Source organism: Thermobia domestica, chromosome 5 (assembly GCF_964235325.1).
Source record: "Thermobia domestica chromosome 5, izTheDome1.hap1.1, whole genome shotgun sequence".
NCBI classification, from domain to species: domain Eukaryota; kingdom Metazoa; phylum Arthropoda; class Insecta; order Zygentoma; family Lepismatidae; genus Thermobia; species Thermobia domestica.
Genome location: NC_137458.1, coordinates 88284282 through 88305251, shown reverse-complemented (window position 1 = coordinate 88305251; position 20970 = coordinate 88284282). Strand labels below are relative to the sequence as shown.

At 34.5% G+C, this 20970-nt stretch overlaps 1 protein-coding gene across 2 annotated transcripts in view; it reads right to left on the bottom strand.

The window, feature by feature from the left end:
* LOC145685989 (signal-induced proliferation-associated 1-like protein 2) overlaps positions 1-20970 on the bottom strand; it is a 185771-nt gene that overhangs the window by 58594 nt on the left and 106207 nt on the right. For both annotated transcript variants that reach the window (XM_081758798.1, XM_081758799.1), the window contains exon 2: positions 965-2306. In XM_081758798.1, the coding sequence (XP_081614924.1) occupies positions 965-2181 (1217 nt within the window). In that variant the 5' untranslated portion in view covers positions 2182-2306. The remainder of the gene's footprint in view (positions 1-964; positions 2307-20970) is intronic.

Here is a 20970-nt window from a genome sequence, read left to right as displayed (position 1 = left end):
CAAATGAACGAAAGTCATATTCTCTAAAGGAAAATGTCCCACAAATAAAACTTTGTACTTTTTATGTCCAACAGTTCAGGAGAAACATGTATAGCAAATTTTACCAGACCTTTGAGAAATTTGTCTCCTACCCGCCCTTGAGAGTTGAATTTAACTAAACTATCAATATTAAAAAGAGAATTTTGTACGCCGAATCTAAAATTATTAACATTAAAGAATCTCAATTGTTACATATCTTTTGAGAAATTAATTTCTCCTCCCCTTTTTTATTTAATTAAATTTCGCTAAACAATCAAATACATTTTACTCTTATGAAGATTTTATATGTTAAATTTTACCTTACTGCCTTGTGATATTAAGTACTCTTCTGAGAAAAATAAAATAAACAATCTAACCATTTTCTTTACATCCCTTAGACCATGAATTCTCAAAAAACCTTTCTACCGTAACAGAAGATACACTACTCAGATTTCAGGTTTCTGGGCACAAGCGTGGATGAAGACATTTTGCCTTTTTTGTAAACAAATGACTAGGGAAATCAATTGAATGCATAGTTCACACAGAAGATATGAAAATCAAGTATGTTGTTCACTTAAAGATAAACTAAAAACAACAATGTACCCTCTACCCTCAAAACACAATGTAAATACTGCAAGAAGGCAAGAACTGTAGCACGTACTTTGCTGCGACAGCACTTCGGAATTAGCGCTGTGTTGTGAACGCGAAAGCTGCATCATTCTATTAGAATGAACTGGCGCACTCACTCAAAACGCAGTAAGAATATGTGCACGAAGATGGCACACGGTGTGAACAGTTATTTTAATTCAACTGTAATGCACACAACAGAACCTGTACCACAAAATATAATTAACTGTTCACACAAAAGTATCATAAGACATCTGACTTAACAATAACATTAGCCTATGACCAAAAAATTTTTAAAAAATCAAATCTGGTAACTTACTTTTCCACTAGATCATTGACACGACCGTCGCCAGCATCGGTATCGTCAATGCCAAGATTCTCCGTGCTGCCGTCAGGAGTTGCACTTCGAAGTCCCATAGATGCCGCTGACGCACCTGTCGTCGTGTTTCGTCGTTTCGACAACAGTCCACGTAGCTTCGCTGCGTATGTTAGGTTGGCGGTTATACTCTGGCAGTCATAGTGGCAGAAGGCACGTCGTCGCTGCCGTTCTTCTAGGCGGCCTTCCAGATCTCCACTAGCTGCCTCAGGTGTAGTCTTACCCGTAGTCTGAAGCTCGTCTACTTTACTACTGGAACCACGAAACTTTCGGAAAATGGACGGTTCTGTAGTATGTTGCTGTTTTGTCTTTATTTTTGTGTTTTTATCCTTATCCCAGAATTTCTGAAACTTAAGCCGTAATTTAGGACTAGATGCCTCCTCCAAGCTGTCAGATCCATTTGCCAGCGTGTTAGAGGCATTTTCCGTTGTGGGTGGGGGATCTACTTTACCACGTAAATATTCCGCAATTTTAGCAGGTCCTGGACTACGTTGGTCCTGATCTATTGGTCGATAGTCCCTTAACATTGCGAAGAAACTTTCCCCACTAGCACTAATAACATCAATTGAACCGTGGCTCCCATACTCTCGCCTCAAAGCACCCGCGTGTCTTTCATCCGCACACTCTTGTTCGTGGTCTAGTTCGAGGCTCGAGTTGCTACGATATAACGAAGCGGAGGCCGAAGGTGGCGTTGAGCCATCTTGCAACACAATCTCCCCATTCCCTCGACACTGACTTAAATGTCGTTGCTGTGTCGGTTGTTGTGGTGAGTTATGGTGATTGTGCTGTGCAGGGTATCTTGGTACAAGTCTTTCATTATAGGAAGCTCGCATATTTGCTGGTCCAAACCTCCCGCGAATTCTCCCGGGACTTGAACCAACAACAGCACCATTGAGACGACCTGGAGTCCTACTTCCGCCACCTGATTTACTACTGTAGTTCCCTTCCAAGACACCCGATGGTGGCCTACCACTTTGCTGCTGCTGCTGCTGCTGTGCATGTAACACATTGCTGTTGTAATATTCTACGGCTTGCATTGCTCTCTCGCGCGCACTGCTTACTGATACACTGGCGATACTCGCCCCGCTACGACAGCGGATGGCGTCATTCGCCGGGGATGGTTCTCTTGCATTCCCTTCTATTACACTCACTCCTGTCATGCCCTTTCCATCAGTCGGTGGCGATCCTAGGCACCTCCCGCTCTCCCAATGGGGAGACCAGTAACTGCCTTAGCACTGAATATGTTTGGAACCACATCTTCATCACATATCCAAAGCCATGGGATCTGCAAAGTAAACGAGAAGAAACATATCAATCACATGCTTTTACAAACAAACATTTGTCAAAAATTTTTATAATATAAGAATAACAATTTTGTGAATGAATAACGAAGTCTGACTAGATCATGAACTACCAGCGTTCCCAGGCACACGGTCTTGATCGTGTAAGCATGGTAATTTGATCTATTACGGAATATGGTCCTTCTTGACCGTACGCATTATGCACGGTACTCAAATTTTGAAGCAATATTTTATTTCTAAACACTTTTGTTGTAATTTCTATCTCCCAATGACTATTGATCCAAAACTCGCCACAAGCCGTTGGAGTGATCCTTCGGGCGCTCATATCCTCTTTCATCGTTCAGTAAAATAAATGTAATGAAAGTGAAAAACCTAAATAAAGCCATTACTTCTAGAGTATATGGACGTGTTTAAGCTACAATACAGTCATTATACAATATACTGGGTCGAGATGTCACAATTTGACAATATTCCAAAATAAGTTAAACTGTATGACACGTTGTCTTCTATATACTTCGAACACAAAGTTGTATTCAACAAAAATAACGACATCCTCTTGGAGGGTAAAGATGGTACGGTGAAATGTTTTTTTTTTCTAATCTATTTTGCCAGGCTGCAAGCTAACATTAATATTATATTTTATAATAATTGCCATAATGCTCTATTATTTTAAAATTTTATTGTGCATATCAAAGTAATAAATAAATAAAGTAACGTATGTTTAAAAAGCAAAGCGATTTCGTAAGAAAGTTTAGTATACAGTCCTCCGGACGATAAAATGGTGGATTCTTATCTTGTGTACGGTTTTCGCCTTCTGTGAATCTGGCAACGCTGGTTGATAATATCTGATAAAAGTACTGATAAATTACCGAAACTATATCACTCATAATTTTATTTACAAGTATACCCAAGATAGTAAGAACAAAACGGGTTTCAACGTAATAAATCAACTGACACAGCAATATACAACTGCCTTGACTACGTTCGTGAGTGTTTAGATAATAAGAAAAAGTGTAGGGAATATTCCTAGACTTAACGAAAGTGTTTGATCTCTTTTCGCATCAAATAATGCTTGAAAAATTAAATAATATTGGTATCACGGGAACTGTAAATAAATGTTTCAAGGCTATTTAGAAGATATAAGTCAAGCAGCGGTAATTGACTATATTAATCAGCAGGGTGCAGTCACCAGTTATACATCGGATGTAAAACCAGTAAGATGCGGAGTGCCGCAAGGCTTTATTCTAGGGTCAGTTCTCTTTATTATTTTTATAAACGACCTTCCAGTGCGTTAAAACTGCAAAACCAGCGATGTTCGCTGATGACACAAGTTTAGCTATTACTGAGTACATCATTAGGGAAATGCAAGCCAGTATCAGACTAACTGTAGAGGAATTGAACTCATGGACTGAAGAGAACAAATTGAAATTAAACATTGATAAAATGACAGTAATACACTTCCATCATTCCCGAAACATTAGCGTAAATAATTCAGTCATTGACATCAAAAATAAAAATATAAGAGTTGTAAATGAAACTAAATTTCTAGGATTGTGAATAAACAACATCCTGACATGCGATAGGTATATTAACACACTACAAAAGAAACTCTTTAAAGTACACTATGTATTAAAAAGTGTGAAAACTTCAACATATCAACACTTAAGATAATTTATCACAGTCAGTTTGAAATGCTACTTTCATTTATGGAATAATTCATCGGGGAACTGCAACGCAAAGTCAGATAATATTCAAAATTCAAAAAAGAGTAATATGAACAATAAATGGTATTAAATCAAGAGCTTCGTGTAGAAAAATATTCAGAGAACTAAAAAATCTTCCACTGCCTTGTCTTTACATATTACGGATAGCAACTTTCATAAAAAAAATATCTCAAACCGACACTCAAGTGCAATAGTGACCACGCCCGTATCCAGGGGGTCTAGGGGGGCCGGGCCCCTGCTAAATTTTCACTGCCCCCCCTAAAATTTGCGCAGTAGGCTTGCAAATGAACTATAATATGGTGATGAACTGTAATATGGTTGGATCGGACCCCCCTAACTTCTGCCCCCCCTACATTTTTGGGCTGCCTACCGGCCTGATAGTGACGTACATACAAGTATGTACAATACTAGAAAGAAATGGGATTTTGCTATTCCTACGCATGGTACAACACTTTACCTAAAAGGCCTTAAATATACAGGGATATTAATTTACAACAAATTACCTAACAATAAGACTTATATGAGATTTCAAATCAGATAAAACTTTCAAAGAAAGATTATGACGATACCTATTGAAACATTGTTTTATTCTCTCTCTGAATACTTTGAACATACAAGAAACTTGTAAAGCTACATTCAATTAAATGTAAACCTAGTAACTAGAAAGTTATCATAACGAAGTTGAGAACAGTAAATAGTACAGCAAGTAGATATGAAAGTAAGAATATGCATCAGTAATATGTAAGTTAACTGTGTATATACTTATAATTTAGTGGTATCAAAAAAATCTAGTAATGTTTTTCATTACTCACTAAAAAAAGATGTATGGTCTACTAGTAATAAGATATGTATGAAGTATCTTTGTTATTCACATAGAATTGACATGTTCCATACCGAACAGTCAGAAACACTTTTAAGTATAGGCTGGAAGTATACGAAATGATAGCTCCAACCTATTGTTTCTGACTGTATATATGTACAACACTATGGTCGCTTGAACGCAAACAAAAAGTAATAAATAAATAAATAAATAAATAAATAAACACAATATGCAACTAATATAAATATAAAAGATAAATTATAAAAAGTCTTGTGATTAATCAAACTGTCACTGGTTTTGAAATCGGCACCAGAAAACTAAGAAAAACATACAGGCGTCGTTGCCTCATTGCATTTTAGAAACTTCCAAATTTTCACTGACTTTTAGACTCAGGCAAGTTTGGGATCAGGAGGGCCTCTAATACCTGCAACCATCTTCACCCACCCCTTCCGAAACTTTCAATTATTTGTTTAGATTAATATGTATGTAAGATGAACTTAAGTCAGCCCCTACTTCTCCTCCCCCCTCAAAAAAAAAAAAAAAGAAAAAAGAATCTCGTCCACTGCCTGTCTTAGTATACCGGCTACGGACCTGCTTAGATTGATATTGTCCAGTTTTCATATAAAACCGTGTTTCTGTGTCTTACAATGAAGGTAAATTAATAATTTATTTTAGCCAAAAATAAGTCTGATGTTCTTTTCAAAATCACTGGTTCACCGATTCAATTGAGAAGGAATCATAAACTACATTTTCTTTTCCTTTTCAAAAAAATGAAAAAACAAAAAAGAGAGAAAGAAAATGTCATAAATAATGATTTTCTTTTTCTATGAATCCTAAGAAAGGGGAGAAATGCCAATGGTCCGATGCCAAACTGATGAATGTACAAGGTATTAACAATACGAAAAAAAAAAGATGGATCTGTTCCAGCTACACTTAAAACGAGACCTCACATTCATTTTTTTTATATACAGGGTGTTTCAAAACAACACCGACGTTTGGAAGGTGATTCCTGACAACAAGATAAGACAAAAAGTATAGACCAACCTGTGTGCATAAGTGCTTCCTTTCGGAATTGCAGGCTACCGAAAACATGTAAAAATGAACTTTAATGGTCCATAGCTCCAAAACTATGGGACCTACTGTAGTCGGATGAAGACTTCACTTAGGAACTAGTATGTGCGCTATTCAAAAATATATGTTTCAGAATTCTAATATACTTCCGCAACATTTTTTATTGAGGTAGTTGGTGAGTACTTCAAGGTACATGCCCGTAGAAAAACTCCTTCTATAAAAATTGTTGCGGAAGTATATTAGGATTCTGAAACACGTATTTTTGGACAGGGTACATAATAGTTTCCAAGTAAAGTCTTGTCCCGACTACGGTAGGTCCCATAGTGCTGGAGCTATGAACTTTTAAAGTTCATTTTTTCATGTTTTCGGCAACCTATAACTTTGAAAGGAAGCACTTGTGCACACAGGTTGGTCTATACTTTTTGCCTTATCTTGATGTCAAGAATCACCTCCCAAACGCTGTCGGTGTTGTTCTGAAACACCCTGTATAAGGTTCAAAGATTCCGTTGTGTGGGTAAGAAATAACACAAACAGCGACATCTATTAGCACGACTGTTTATAATTGGATTAGTGTGACGAACAGACTGAAACATTCCCTGTTTATTATTAGGATGTTGATTTAAAGCGCTAACAACTGAAAAACGGGACTGAATAGTAAGTATCGTTTACTGTATATATTGTTATCCAGATATGAAACGAGTTTAATTGTCCTTTGTGTTCCAGGTAATCACTCAGACATGACATTAAATAGGGAATAGTGTTGGTTTCCCCTCTCACAAACAGTCTCAAATTTTCCTTTCCAAATAAGACAGGGGAACAGTCTCATTCGACTCGTCTGTGAGTCTGAAGAATTGATAAACGATGGCACAAAACGCTTCTTTGTCCGCCCTTCTGCCTCATTTTGTTGCCAGATGTTTGCAGAGGAAAAAAACAACCGGCTGCTAAGTCGACAGCAAAAGCAGTGATTATCTGGATCCACCCTCCTTCATCAAGGCCTCTCTTCCATAAACATATAGGTATAGTGAACATATTTACAGGGAGACGACGGCAGAGAAAAACTCATCTCAATAATTTCACGGAAATACGTTGCGGCCATAAATTCTGCAATCATCTTCCGATGCGAAGACAAGTAACATGATTATTTGGAAAACTCAACTAATTATCTAACATTATTCGGATCAGCTTTTACTACCAAAGATGTGTCAGTGATAAACCTTTGGCAATGTACCAAACGTTAAAGTTGAATAGTACCTTCAGAATCCACAATTTCAACTATTCCTTTTAATTTACAGACACGTCACTGCGTTTGTTACATAGCGGTGTTTTGTCTTTCGTCACATTTCCATTTGGTCTCCCAACTGTAATGCCCTCATCACCATCTAAATAGCTTTTCTTCTCTTGGCAGATACGATGGCTACGGAACGGTACGTAACCAGTTTAACGAACATAAATTTTAATGCAACAAACAAAACTGCTATAATAGCATTAACTTTATGTAATTTACTTTTGTTCCGCGTTATTTTCTTTTAAATAGAGGTCAAATCAAATTTCTTACATCAAAGAAAAATCTCACGTTGGTGCATCATATTGGCTGAACAACTAATTTTATTTTTCGGCTAAAGATTACAGTAATTACTACTTCAACTAGAACGTCTGCGTGCCATCGTCTCCGGTGGATAGAGTGGGTGCCTTTAGTTAACGAGATCTCGGCTGGAAGACCATCGAACGCACTACAATCAGAGACGGAGTGAGTCAGTGGGTTGTGGGTCAAGTGGGTCGATTTGTGAGTGGGTCAAGAGGGCATGACTCACTGCAACCTACCAATTTGTCTATGATTTACTTTCAAGGCCATTTTTCTTTCTTTTTCATGTTTCTATTTACTCACCTGAGATCAGTATATCTAAGTGGGGGGGGGGATTCGGACAGTTTTGGATATTAATATTTTTAATTGTAATAGTTGCAATAGGATTTACTACTTGATTTTCGAGACACAATCGAATTTTAGTGTTTTTTCTTTCTTTCTTTCCTTCTTTACGTTGTACTTTACCTTGATTTGAGACTTTTCAAATTTCATCCTATTTTCCACTGAAAAGTATCAGCAAGGAAATAATGATTATATGATAATTAAATTTAAATTCATCGTAATGTGACCCATGACAAACACTTTACCATTTTATATCGTAAAGATCAGATTCACCGGTATTGGAACAGAGCGGAGCTTGAGCGATTGATCGTAGTAGAAATTCAAACTACGATTAGTGATAATTTCACAACCTTGTTTTATTACAAGTGTAAATAAATTCTTAGTCACTGAAGAGAAGTGTATGGATCATGGGACAGAGTTGATGATGATGGGTTTTGGTCGGTGGTGGATCAGAGTGGGTCATCGGTCAAGTTTTCATTGACCCACGCCATCTCTGATTACAATGACTCAGATCCTATTTTAAAATAGGGTCTTTAAAATACGTTTGCTACTTACAGAAGACTTTAACACAAAACTATCTATTAACGGCATGCATAATAATTTTATAATGCAAAAGTAATAACCCTGTATGTCTTGCTTAGGTTAACTACAGATTTCCATGAATTGTGAGAGGTTAGTCATTTCCTGGGAAGCAAACTTTATTAAAGCAACAATGTAAGAAGGCTTGCTTTCAGCAAATTTTCTTTCAGGGGGGGGGAGTTAAAATGTGAGATACTGCACTGGGACACTATTTGTTTAAAGACGCGTTTTGCACAAAAGTGACATGCAATTGCTGTTTAATTCATCTTAGCTCTGGGGGAGGAGGGCGATTAGGCAACTCTGGGGGTAAAGCGCCCTCGGAAGTATGCCTGGAAAAAACACTGAATATAAGCATGGCCCACCAGCAACTTCTTCAGGAAGTGTCATATTCAGGAAAGAAAAGGATAGATAGAAAAAGAGATTCGCCGCCAGGAAAGGATATTTAAATTGTAGTTAAGAGAGGAAGACACTACAAATACAGGGTGGCAAAAAAGTCAGTTTACCCTTTAAATGACAAAGTTTATTGCATCGTATGTTGGTCATTATACACAATCTGTTGTAAATAATGGAAGACATTTTAAATAATGCCACTGAAACTGGTAATTTCTGTATGGGTCCACAATATAACTAACTTTTAAAATTAGATTTGAATTTTATGCATAGGTAAACTGACTTTTGCAACAATCTGTAGTTTAGGATAATTTTTTGGCTGAAATATATTGTCACGTACCCAAGTAATTGCTTAATTTATCTTAATTACGGATCCATATGTAAAAGCAGTAAGCCAAACATTAAACACAGAATTAAATAAGTATGAGAACACAATTTAACAGACACACACACACACACAAGCTTTACGAGAAGAACAAATATGTAAATGAAAATTATACCTTCAATGGGCTTACACGTTTCGAACTGTCCCTTCACCGCTGACCTAACGGCTAGCGCGTGCGCCTTTGATGCACGTGGTCTCGGGTTCGATCCCCGGTGGAAGAGCATTGATTGCATTACGGTAGTTAGGATTCTACCTCAAACTGTCCGTCTATGTCTCATGTTAACCTCGGTGCTGAAAAGGGACGCCAAACTTAACAAACAAACAAGAATTCTGAACTGCCTGTACTTAACATTCATTAACAGTTGTACACATGTTACATACTCCATTTAAAAATTTAATTACAAAGACTGTTTCAGCTCATTAATATATGAAATTTCTATTGTAATACTGTACATTTAAATAATGTTAATCATTGTTTAATACTGTTATTCAAGCGTTATTTATTCGCATAACCTTATATAAAATGTTAACTCTCTATTTCTCTAAAGTAAACAACACACTCTTGCATTTCATCAGAATCCAATTGTCCGGTAAAGTAATTAACGAAGGATAAAGAACTTAACGATTTCACTACCAATACAAATTAAAAATAAAACAAACTTCCATTAAAATAAATGAAGCATCTATTTCACAAGTTCATTCAATTCAGAAGTACGCTAACGCTACAATAAACATAGGTCTCTAAAGAAATAATTTAATGCAATATATGTCAGACATATATAGAAGTACTATAATGTGCGTATTTATATTCATCGTGTAGTTAGTTACAGTAACATTCTGTGTTAGCGTAGTATTTATATCTTTACAACCATTTTTATTATTATTATTAATATCGAAGCAGAAGGAACGGAAAATTAATTTTCGTTGATACGAACTCTTAGGAATCAGTTGTATATATTTTTTCTCTGTGTGTCTCTTAATTGTTTCTTAGTGGCTGAATAAAGTAAGAAGTTTCTGTTTACCTTACACCTACTGCATAATAAAATACACTTACATAGATTGCGGTAATGTCCTGTTGACTAAAGCAGACAGATATTATGTAAATAATGATGAAGGAAGAATTGGTAAAATGAAAAATTAATAAAGGAAACAGAGAACTTTGAGAAAACTCACAAACATGATTTCCTTCACCAGATTACGTGGTGTGGGATCAGACAGAAGTGAGTCTTATATGGGTCACCATAACCCTAACAGAATCAAAAATGATGTATTATAATGAACCTTACAAGACGACCAGCCGATGATTTTAAGTTGGAATAGTAAGTGTGGTCCAGTTATTATTATTATTATTATTATTATTATTATTATTATTATTATTATTATTATTATTATTATTATTATTATTATTATTATTCGAAGAGTTCTGTACGTAAAAATTTGTAGAAATTCATACTTTGACAACTTTCCCGAAAGAGAAATTGTAATTTTTCGCCTCATATACGTCCCTAGTTTTTCTCTAATTAAAGAAGATGGACGATTAATGCAAGTGACTGATTATGAAATAGGTGAAATGGGAATGTGGAAGGAAACACGGTAACCCAAGAACACGATATTGCCCACTACCAACACATCCAGCCTGGACTCGAACCAGGGACCCCTGAACCAGTGGTTCGCACTCTTACCACTGACCTCCCGTGCTTTTAACTTTGCTTGAAATACGAAAGATCAACAACTTGACTTTTACGCGTTCCGCAAGCACAAATAAATACTTCAGCAAAATAATAATAAAATATAAGTGGATTAAATTCTTATAGCTTACTAAGTTCATGTAAACCCTATAATTTAGTACTTGTACACATTTCTCTTATCGTTTCAGTAAACTAATTTGCTTGTACATTATTTTTAAATATTTATATCATCTTATACGTACTACTATTCTTAATATCATACTTCATAGCATTACTATACTTTGCACAAGATTTAAGCAATTTTAAAGAAAATCGTATGTAACTTAAAAACGTAATGATTTAGAACACTGTATTTTAAACATATAATAGCTAGATATATAAGGAAAACATTAGTGCAACTTCATTAGTAAACATTCAGTATGACCATAGTTATTGAAATATAAACTTTGGTGCATAGTAATCACATAGTTACTTTGCAAAACATACAAAAACGTATGCCCAACATACGAACATAATGTTCTGTGCAATGTTTTTCCTTCAATATTTATACATTTTACTTCCTACATAGGGATGCGCACGAGACGAGTCGAAACAGAATTTTTCTGACAAAATTCGAGTCGAGACAAAGCTCTTCCAATAGAGAAACATACATTTTTCGAGTCGAGACATCGCTTTTACAGCACATTTTCGAGACGAGACACCCTCAAATCTTGTCTCGTGCGCATCCCTATTCCTACACAAAATTGCATGCAGTCTACAAATATTGATATTAGAAGTTAGTACTGATATCAGTACTTAATATGAACTATCGATATTTGTAAAGAAATAGGTATTTTCGAGTACCGGCACAGGAACCACGTTCTAATAGTTTAGCATATGTCCCACACAAATGCCAATTCAGGAACAGAAAAAAAAATATCCCCGTGAACTGATTTGCCTTGGTTATTCTTTATATCCAAGAATATCATCCCAACCGTAATCAGTGGAAGATTTACGGGATTTGGGACTTTCAGTCTGAAGCCCACCCAAAATGTTATGATTTATTTTTTATTTTTATTTTTTTTTAATATCTAATGTTAGTCATCCTTATGTGTATAAGTTACAACCCCCCCCCAAAAAAAGTCTAGTGATTTCCAAAAAAAAAAAAAAACAAAAAAAAACAAAGTCCAATTCTAACTACTTTCTGGATCTGCTACTGTCTATAATTTATTTTCCAACAAGAAATTCATTCCGGCATCCACCTAAATACGAAATTTACCTAAATTTAGAATGCAGGAGGTTCCAGTAGTAATAATTTCGTATCTAAGTGGTATTTTAGACCGGTTCAAAGTAACCCCGAGTAGAGGCTGAAACCGCCTTCTCCTAGTTTTACTTTTTTTATGACTTTAAAACGTCTCACATTTCAATTTCAACTATTGCAGTCCCATTATACACAATAGTATTCTACGAAACTGACTTAACTTTGACGGAAATTCTTTTACGTGACATCTTTGAAATTTTGGCGGCCTCTACAGTGACTGCTTTCCAAACCTCTACAACAACGAACCCTCCCGGTAATTAGAACTGATGTTAACCACCAACACTATAGCCAAAATACAGTTAGATGTTCTATCTTACCGTGGCAGTTGAAACTTCGTCTTTACTGTTCATGGTTTTACCAACAGAAGATTGTGAAACTCTTTTCATATTTTGTGCAAAGTATAGATGGTATAGGTCTTATGGTATAGATTTTAAATCAAAATGTGTATTTTCATTAATTTATTTCATAATTAATATCGTTTATTTTAGTGTTACAACTGAAATGCTTGTAAAATCTTACATTTATCATAGTCTATCCTACATACATTTCATATAAATGTGGCAACTTTAAACCTTTTCTTATTTATTTCTGTCAGACGAAACACACGGTTGATCATGCGTAAGTTTCGCCTCCATTACATTTTTTTTTTTTAATATTATTATTTCTACCGTTAAGCGTGGATGCTTTCCGTGTGTGTGTCTACTATAAAAACATATTCAGTTTTGTTCAGGAGTATATTCAGTCTTTATCAAACATATAAAGATATTTCTGTATAATAATAATAATAATAATAATAATAATAATAATAATAATAATAATAATAATAATAATAATAATAATAATACCTAGAATAGAAAGTAGTAGGGAAAAAGACTTAAAGACAAGAACACTGATCCCATATAAACACTTGGGAAAAGGCAGGGACAAAAAAGACCATTACTATTGTCATTATTATTGTTATTATTATTATTATCATTATTATTAGTAATAGTAGTAGTAGTAGTAGTAGTTGTTGTTGTTGTTCTTATAGTATTGTAAAATGCTTAGTTGCAGGGCATTTTGTATCAATATAGTATAGCAGGGCATTTTGTATCATAGGTGTATATTATTTCCAATCCTACTTTTATTTAATTTTCTCAAATTATTGCATAAATCATATAACAATTTTTCTATGTAATTTTCTAGAAAGTATTGATACTACTGCTAGTAAACTGATCAATGTTTTTAAGAGCAGCTTCCATTCTAGCCCTACCCGACATTTATAAGTGCAGGACTTTGAAAACGTACTCCTTGACAACAGGCAATACATGGTACAATAAAAACTACTGCACTAAATAGCAAAAGTACTAAATAGTTACTTTTTTTTTTTTGCGCAATACTTTGAAAAATAAGAAAAGTTGGGGAGAAGAATGCGGGGTAATTGAAGAACCTAACTCTTTGCTAAGCTCACTACCACTTTTTGGAACTTTAGTGAATAAATTGAAGATAAAGAAATATAAAAATTTTAGAACGTAAGTTAGGTAAGTTATATAGGGTGTTTCGAAAAACACCGAAAAAGTTTGGGAGGTGACTCCTGACACTAAGATAAGACAAAAAGTATAGGCCAACCTGGGTCCACAAATGTTCCTTTCGGAGTTATAGGCTGTCGAAAACATGAAAAAAAGAACTTTAAAGGTCCATAGCCCCAATACTATAGGACCTGCTGTAGTCGGGTTAAGACTTCACTTAGGAACTAGTATGTGCCTATCCAAATATCCAAGTTTCAGAATAATGCGGTACTTCTGCAACAATTTTTATAAAGGTAGTTGGTGAGTACTTTAAATTATATTCCCGTAGCCAAACAGCCTCTACAATAATTGTTGCGTGAGTACGTTAGGATTCTGAAACATTGATTTTTGGATAGGGCACATATTAGTTCTTAAGTGAAGTCTTAACCCGACTACGGTAGGTCCCAAAGTTTTGGAGCTACGGACCTTTAAAGTTCTTTTTTTCATGTTTTCGACAGCCTATAACTCCGAAAGAAAGCATTTGTGCACCCAAGTTGGTCTATACTTTTTGTCCTTTCTTGGTGTCAACAAGAATCACCTCCCTAACGTTATCGGTGTTGTTTTGAAACACCCTGTGTATGCTAAATGCTATTACATTATTCTTAAAACTTTTTGTATAATGTATAAATTTGGATGCCCAACGATTGTCATAAACTGCGCATCCAAATATCTGGTCTATAAGAAAAGGATTCGAAAGGTTGTTTTATTTAATAGCACTTTGAATATACTACCTTACGTTCAACATATATTTTTCATTGTCTTTATGTTCTTCACTGCAATTCAGAAAAAAGTTTTGGATTCGCTTAGCCAAGAGACCTTTTTTTTTTTTTCATAATCCTGGAACATTCTGTTATGACAGGATATATTATGATATCCTTCCTCCGCCGTTTACATTATGATTTCTGGATTTTGTCTGTGTTTGCATCTGCTTCGACCCTACGACACGCACACGTATATCTTGTGGGAGATGGTACAACTAACTACGTTTGACGTCATCACATTGCCAGATGCCGCCAACAGCTGAGGAATCACAGAGCAGATGGTTTTCCTGTTATTACCTTATTCCACTTTTATGGTTTCAGTTCTACGTGCCTGTTACACTTCCTTCTTTATGAAAAAAAAAAAAAAAAAAAAACTCGACACCTTCTTCCTCGCATCGATTTGTAGTACACTAGTTTCTTACTCTATGTTTGGTGCAACTAAAATTATCCTCTTTTCCATTATAATAACTCAAGCTCAGAAGTTAAAAAAAAATTCACCAGTTTTAGTTTAGAAGTAATAATGCACGCTATACTGTACAATAATTCTGTAATCTGCTGCCAGCAACAATTTTAGTTTTATTTTAAATAAAACTATCATCAGTGGCGGTTCTAGAAGGTTGAAACTGAGGGTCCAACCAGAACTTACACTATGATAGGTACCGTAAGACGGGATTACTTTGCACACGATTTAAGGAATTTTAAAGAAAATCGCACATAACTTACAAACGTAATGATTTAGAACACTGTATTTTAAACATATAATAGTTAGATATATGTGGAAAACATTCGTGCAAGTTCATTAGTAGACATTCAGTATGACCATAGTTGATTAAATATATACTTTGCACAATATACAAAAAAAAAAAAAAAAAGTATGTTCAACATATGAATATAACGTTTCTGTGCGATCTTTTCCCTTCAGTATTTATACATTTTAGTTTCTACACAAAACTGCATACAGTTTACAAATGTTGATATTGGGTACTGGTATCGATACTTAATATGAATTACCAATATTTGTAAAGAAAATTATATATTTTCTGGTACCGGCACAGGAACCACATTTTAATAGTTTTGCATATGTCCCACAAAAATGCCAACTCAGGAACAGAAAAAAAAAAAACCTCCCCGTGAACTGATTTGCCTCGATTATTCCTTATGTCCAAGAATAGTATAATCCCAACCGTAATTAGTGGAAGATTTACGGGGTTTGGGACTTTCAGGCTGAAGTCCACCCAAATTGCATGATTTTTTAAAAATCTAATGTTATCATTCCTATGCGTATAAGCTTCAAGCTTGTCCCCTCCCCCCAAAAGTCTAGTTGTTTTTAAAACCAACAAAAAACGAAGCCTTTGTGAGTGAAGCCCCCCTCAAACTTTTTCAAGATCCGCCACTGTTCATAATTTATTTTCCAACAAGAAATTCATTCCGACATCTACCTAAATAGGAAATTTACCTAAATTTAGAATGTAGAAAGTTCCAGTAGTAATAATTTCCTATCTAAGCGGTATTTTGGACCGGTGCAAAGTAACCCCGATCAGAGACTGAAACCGCCTTCTTCCAGTTTTCTTTTTTTATGATTTTAAAACGTTTCACATTTCAATTTCAACAATTGCATCGAAGTCCCATTATACACAGTAGTATTCTGCAAAAGTGATATGACTTTGACGGAAATTCTTGTAGGTGATATATTTCAAATTTTGGCGGTCTTTACAGTGACTACTTTCCATACCTCTACAACAACAAAGCCTCCGGGTAACTAGACCCGATGTTAACCGCCAACAATATAGCCAAAATGCAGTTAGATGTTCTATCTTACGGTGGCAGTTGACGCTTCCTGTTTACAGTTCATGGTTTTACCGACAGAGGACTGTGAAACTCTTTCCATATTTTGAGCAAAGTACCCCTGATGTGCAAAGTAACCCCGTCTTACGGTATATCATGAGTTTACTATGAACTTTCAAAACGATACAAATAATAGCTTCAATTATTTTGTCACTGAAAAAACTTGGGGGCCTAGGCCCCCAGGGCCTGGGCTCGATCCATCACTAATTTACTGTAGTTCGTCATTTACTGTACTCCGTATCTCTATCCAAATTTTTAATCTATAATACATTGACTTGCTTAAGACCAGTTCTATGATTTTCATAAACCCTTTTGTATGGTAGATAACATCTATCTGTATAAGATTTAAATCCAATACAAGACAATTTTTGAACACATAGATTCTTCTGCTAAACTTATCGAAAACTTATGAAATTCGTAAAACTGGGTCTTAGAATCAATAGTTCAAAGTGTGAATAATATCTTAATTCCAGCAATTAAGGGGGAAGTACAGTATAACCAATTTTACTGAAGTGAAAATGTTTTGCGCTTGTGGAAATTCTTTCCTTATAGTCTCCCAGTGCCGACTACTGAATGTTAACCTGTAACTGTATCAAATTCTAGTGCCAATTAATTTAATACAAACCAACTACTATCGATAAAAGTTACGACTTACGTTTCGTGAAAAGAATGTGAGTAAGATGTCATTTGTGACTGAAACGGTAAAACACAGGTCAAATGCAACCGGAACATGTTACTTCTTTGGATGTTGAGTTGAGGTGATTTTAGTGTCCGTTTCAGCAGCGAGGCTATATGAGTCATGGATCTACTGATTAATGTGGAATTCGAACCATATGCGCTCTCGGAGGGAATCGAATCCGGGTCTCCCACGCCAAAGGCACGCACGCTAACCGTTTAGCTACGAAGGTGCTCACTTCTCCGGATGTACAAAATGAAATGAAATCTTTAAGTTTTACGTCCCACGGTTATGCCGGTTAGGCTAAAGGAGACGGTGATTATGAGAAATGAATGAAATGGTGGAATGAAGAAAGTGGGAGGAAACGGGAGATGTGTCTATGAAAAATAATGTATCTGTTCACCCTGAGAACCAAGATGTTTTTCTTAATTCCCAAATTCGGATATCAACACTGAACGTTTTGAATGAGCTTACAACCTGCTGTAAATAAACAGTAAAGCCTGTTGTCTAATACTGCAGAATTTTACCTTCCTTTCCAGTTTTCTAGTTAAACGAGTATCATAATATAAAAATCAAAATATTCGTAAACTTTGAAGAAAATCCTTGACAATCTTCTCCAAGAACGCAATCACGTTTCATGTACAATACGTATATGCTAATGAAAGAAAGAACACGTAGTACAAACATTTCTTATTACATGAAAGTGTGCAAATATATTTACCTCGAAAGACAATAATATATATGGTAATAGTAATTACACATTTGAAAAACTTTCTCTTGTTATTCATGAATTCTTGTCCATATACTCTTATAATTCAATATTATGTGAGAAAACAATCAAACACATGACAACGACATTTTGATAGGTATACAAAGAATGTTAGTTTTAAAAAAGAATAACCATACTTCATGTAGATGTCTGTCATTTTATATATAATAAGTAACTGGTGTATTGGTATTATTAAGTATTTGTTTGTGTTATTTTCAATGTTATGTGTTTTTATATAACAAAACAGTTGTAACAATAACTAATTATTTTTTGTTTAAGTATTTTTTAATGATTTGCATGCCATATATAGTATGTATTAATGCTAATTCCTATGTTTGTATGCAAATGAATTTCGACCAAAATGAAGTAAAAGTTCACATCTTTCATATAATTTTAATACAATGTCTTTCTAAAGAGCATTTTTACCTTATACATTTTCTGATGTACACAATGCATATTAAAAAAATAATTTCACTTAATAGTTTACGTATTTTAAAACAGTTTATTATGTCTATGTTACTACCATGTGCTTAATAAGAACAATTTCCCCGATAACCAGTTTTGCCAAAACCCTCTTTTACTTTAACATCCTGATTATCACATTAAAAGAGAAAAATCTCAGAACCATAGTATTTTATTACGAAAATGGATTAAGAACTTCGAGAACAAAACGACCTATACACTTCCATAAAAAGTTATTTTTTAAAGTTTATGTCTGTGAATTATTCAACTAAAGGGATTTACCCAGAGGGTACCCGTCACATTACATAAATATTACAGCATGGTAGCGTGAGTAGCCTGTATACCATGCGGTTCCCAATTTAAAGATATATAAGTTATTTTCGACTCACGAGGGCCCGGGCTTAAAACTACCGTAAGTTAAATTCAACTCATATGGCAGTTAATATGTTAATACTCTCAAAGTCCATTGCCAGGAAGGAGAGAGAAAGAGGAAAGAAAAAAAGAGATTGTCACTAAATTCTACCCTGTGAATCCAAACAGAATTAACTCATCCACATTTTGTCTTACTACTTCATCGTAGCCTATTCAAAGGTATTCGCAACTACTTAAGTCTTCATATATCTTGTAGATGTTTTGATGTATTTAGTTGTACCGCAATACAAGCAATCGAAGAATATATTTCTATTTGTTAAATTTAACTCAGTAATCTAGAATCTTGACACAAGCTCATCAATAAACCATTGGGAAGAGTCAAAGAAAACTCCACTTTTCTTGAAGTTATCTTTAAAATATACATTTAATTTGTTCCTTTGCCCTGACTCCATGGTAAAACGTAATTCTTACATTGGTCAAACGCAATTCTTACATTTCAAAGAAAAGGTGTGCTTTTTTTTCAAGAATATAGGATTTTGTAAATGAATGTTATAGTCGAACGCGTTTCTAAAAATTGTAAGATTCACCTCTATTCTTGACTGATTTCAACGCCAAAAGTTAGAACGAACAGAAAGCCTTAATAATAATAATAATAATAATAATAATAATAATAATAATAATAATAATAATAATAATAATAATAATAATAATAATAATAATAATAATAATAAAGCAATCTTTGATCAAAATTAAACTTTTATGAAAGTAATTGTGGAAAATGATCTTCTTATCACATTAGTATATGTGTAAACTTCAAAGTAACGACGACACTTCTCTTCACAGGAACGGCTACGAAATTCACGAAGAGGGAATCGCCACAAGAGGATACCCACGAAACCGGCTAATCGGAAACCCCATGATCTTATTAAATTTTTCGTTCATACATTTTCCACATACGTTTGTTCTTGAATTTATATTATTTCTTTTATTACCAACCTATAAATGCATCGTTACTATATTTTAGCTCGCGCCGTGTAGACTTTTTGGTGGACAAACATCATGCTCGTGGGTTTTCTCTGGGTTCCCGTTTCCTGCCATTTTCTTCATTCCACCATTTCATTCATTCTTCCTCATCACCGTCTCCTTTAGCCTAACCGGCATAACCGTGGGACGTAAAACTCAAAGATTTCATTTCATTTTCATTTACTATATTCTAATATTTTCCACTTACCGGAATTTTGAAGTTTTATTGGTCCTCAAATATTGATAGTGTAAAATGCAATTCGTAATTTTTAAATAAAAGCTATTGTAGTTCGATGTAGTACCTACAATAGTACCTGACAACTGTTTAACAATTACATCATTCTGTTTACCAATGAGTTATAGCAAATGAAAATTCTCAAAAACCTTTTTCTAACGTTATTTTACACATAAAATATCCGTTACTTTAGTCATTAAAATACAAGTAAGAATTGTGTTTTCACGAAATTATCTTGTAAATGATAATTTCAGGATATTATTTCAAGGTAATACTACTTTAGTATCAATGAATATACTATACTGTATTTGTATATTTCACATTAAGTATATATTTTATTTAGAAAAGAAAAAAAGCTGGTAGTAACAACAGTTAATTTCTATTGTAACTTGCATAATTCGTAGAGCAAGTTTTTCCCAGGCCACCAACTCTCATGCTCTAATAACCTTCGGAACAACTCTCACATGTGTCGTGTGCATGATGAAGGCTCATAACACTTGGGAGGAAAGGAACATTTTCACTTACGAAGTTGTAAGTTAATGTTCACGTCATAAACACGTAAAAAAAAAAAAAAAAAATGTAGCAACAGACTAACATCAGGTGACACAACTCGAAAAATTATGAATGGACAAGAAATTTTATATTCATGAGTATCATTAAATAACTGGTCTCATTCAATTTTTGTTACAATCTATGCAAAACAGTTGTAGAATTTATTAACATGTAACGACCCTGATGAATCACATCGTATTACACTTTTTCTTACAGGTCTAGTTGATATTGGGGACACAGCTAATTCTAACGTTCTGAGAATACTATTCAGTCTAATTGTTTATGATATGTAATGAAAAAATGGAATGTGTAATGAAAATACGCAAAAATTAAATCTTAATACTGTATTAGTCATCTTCCCTTGCGTATCAAATGAATATGCAGTGTGACGTGATACGTCACTTCGCATCAAATAATTTCCTAGAACTAAGGAATAAAAATTATAATTACTGTCTTAAAGATAAACGAAGATTAATGATTTGATGCAATCTTAAACATTGGTAATACACGTAATTCGCTCCACCA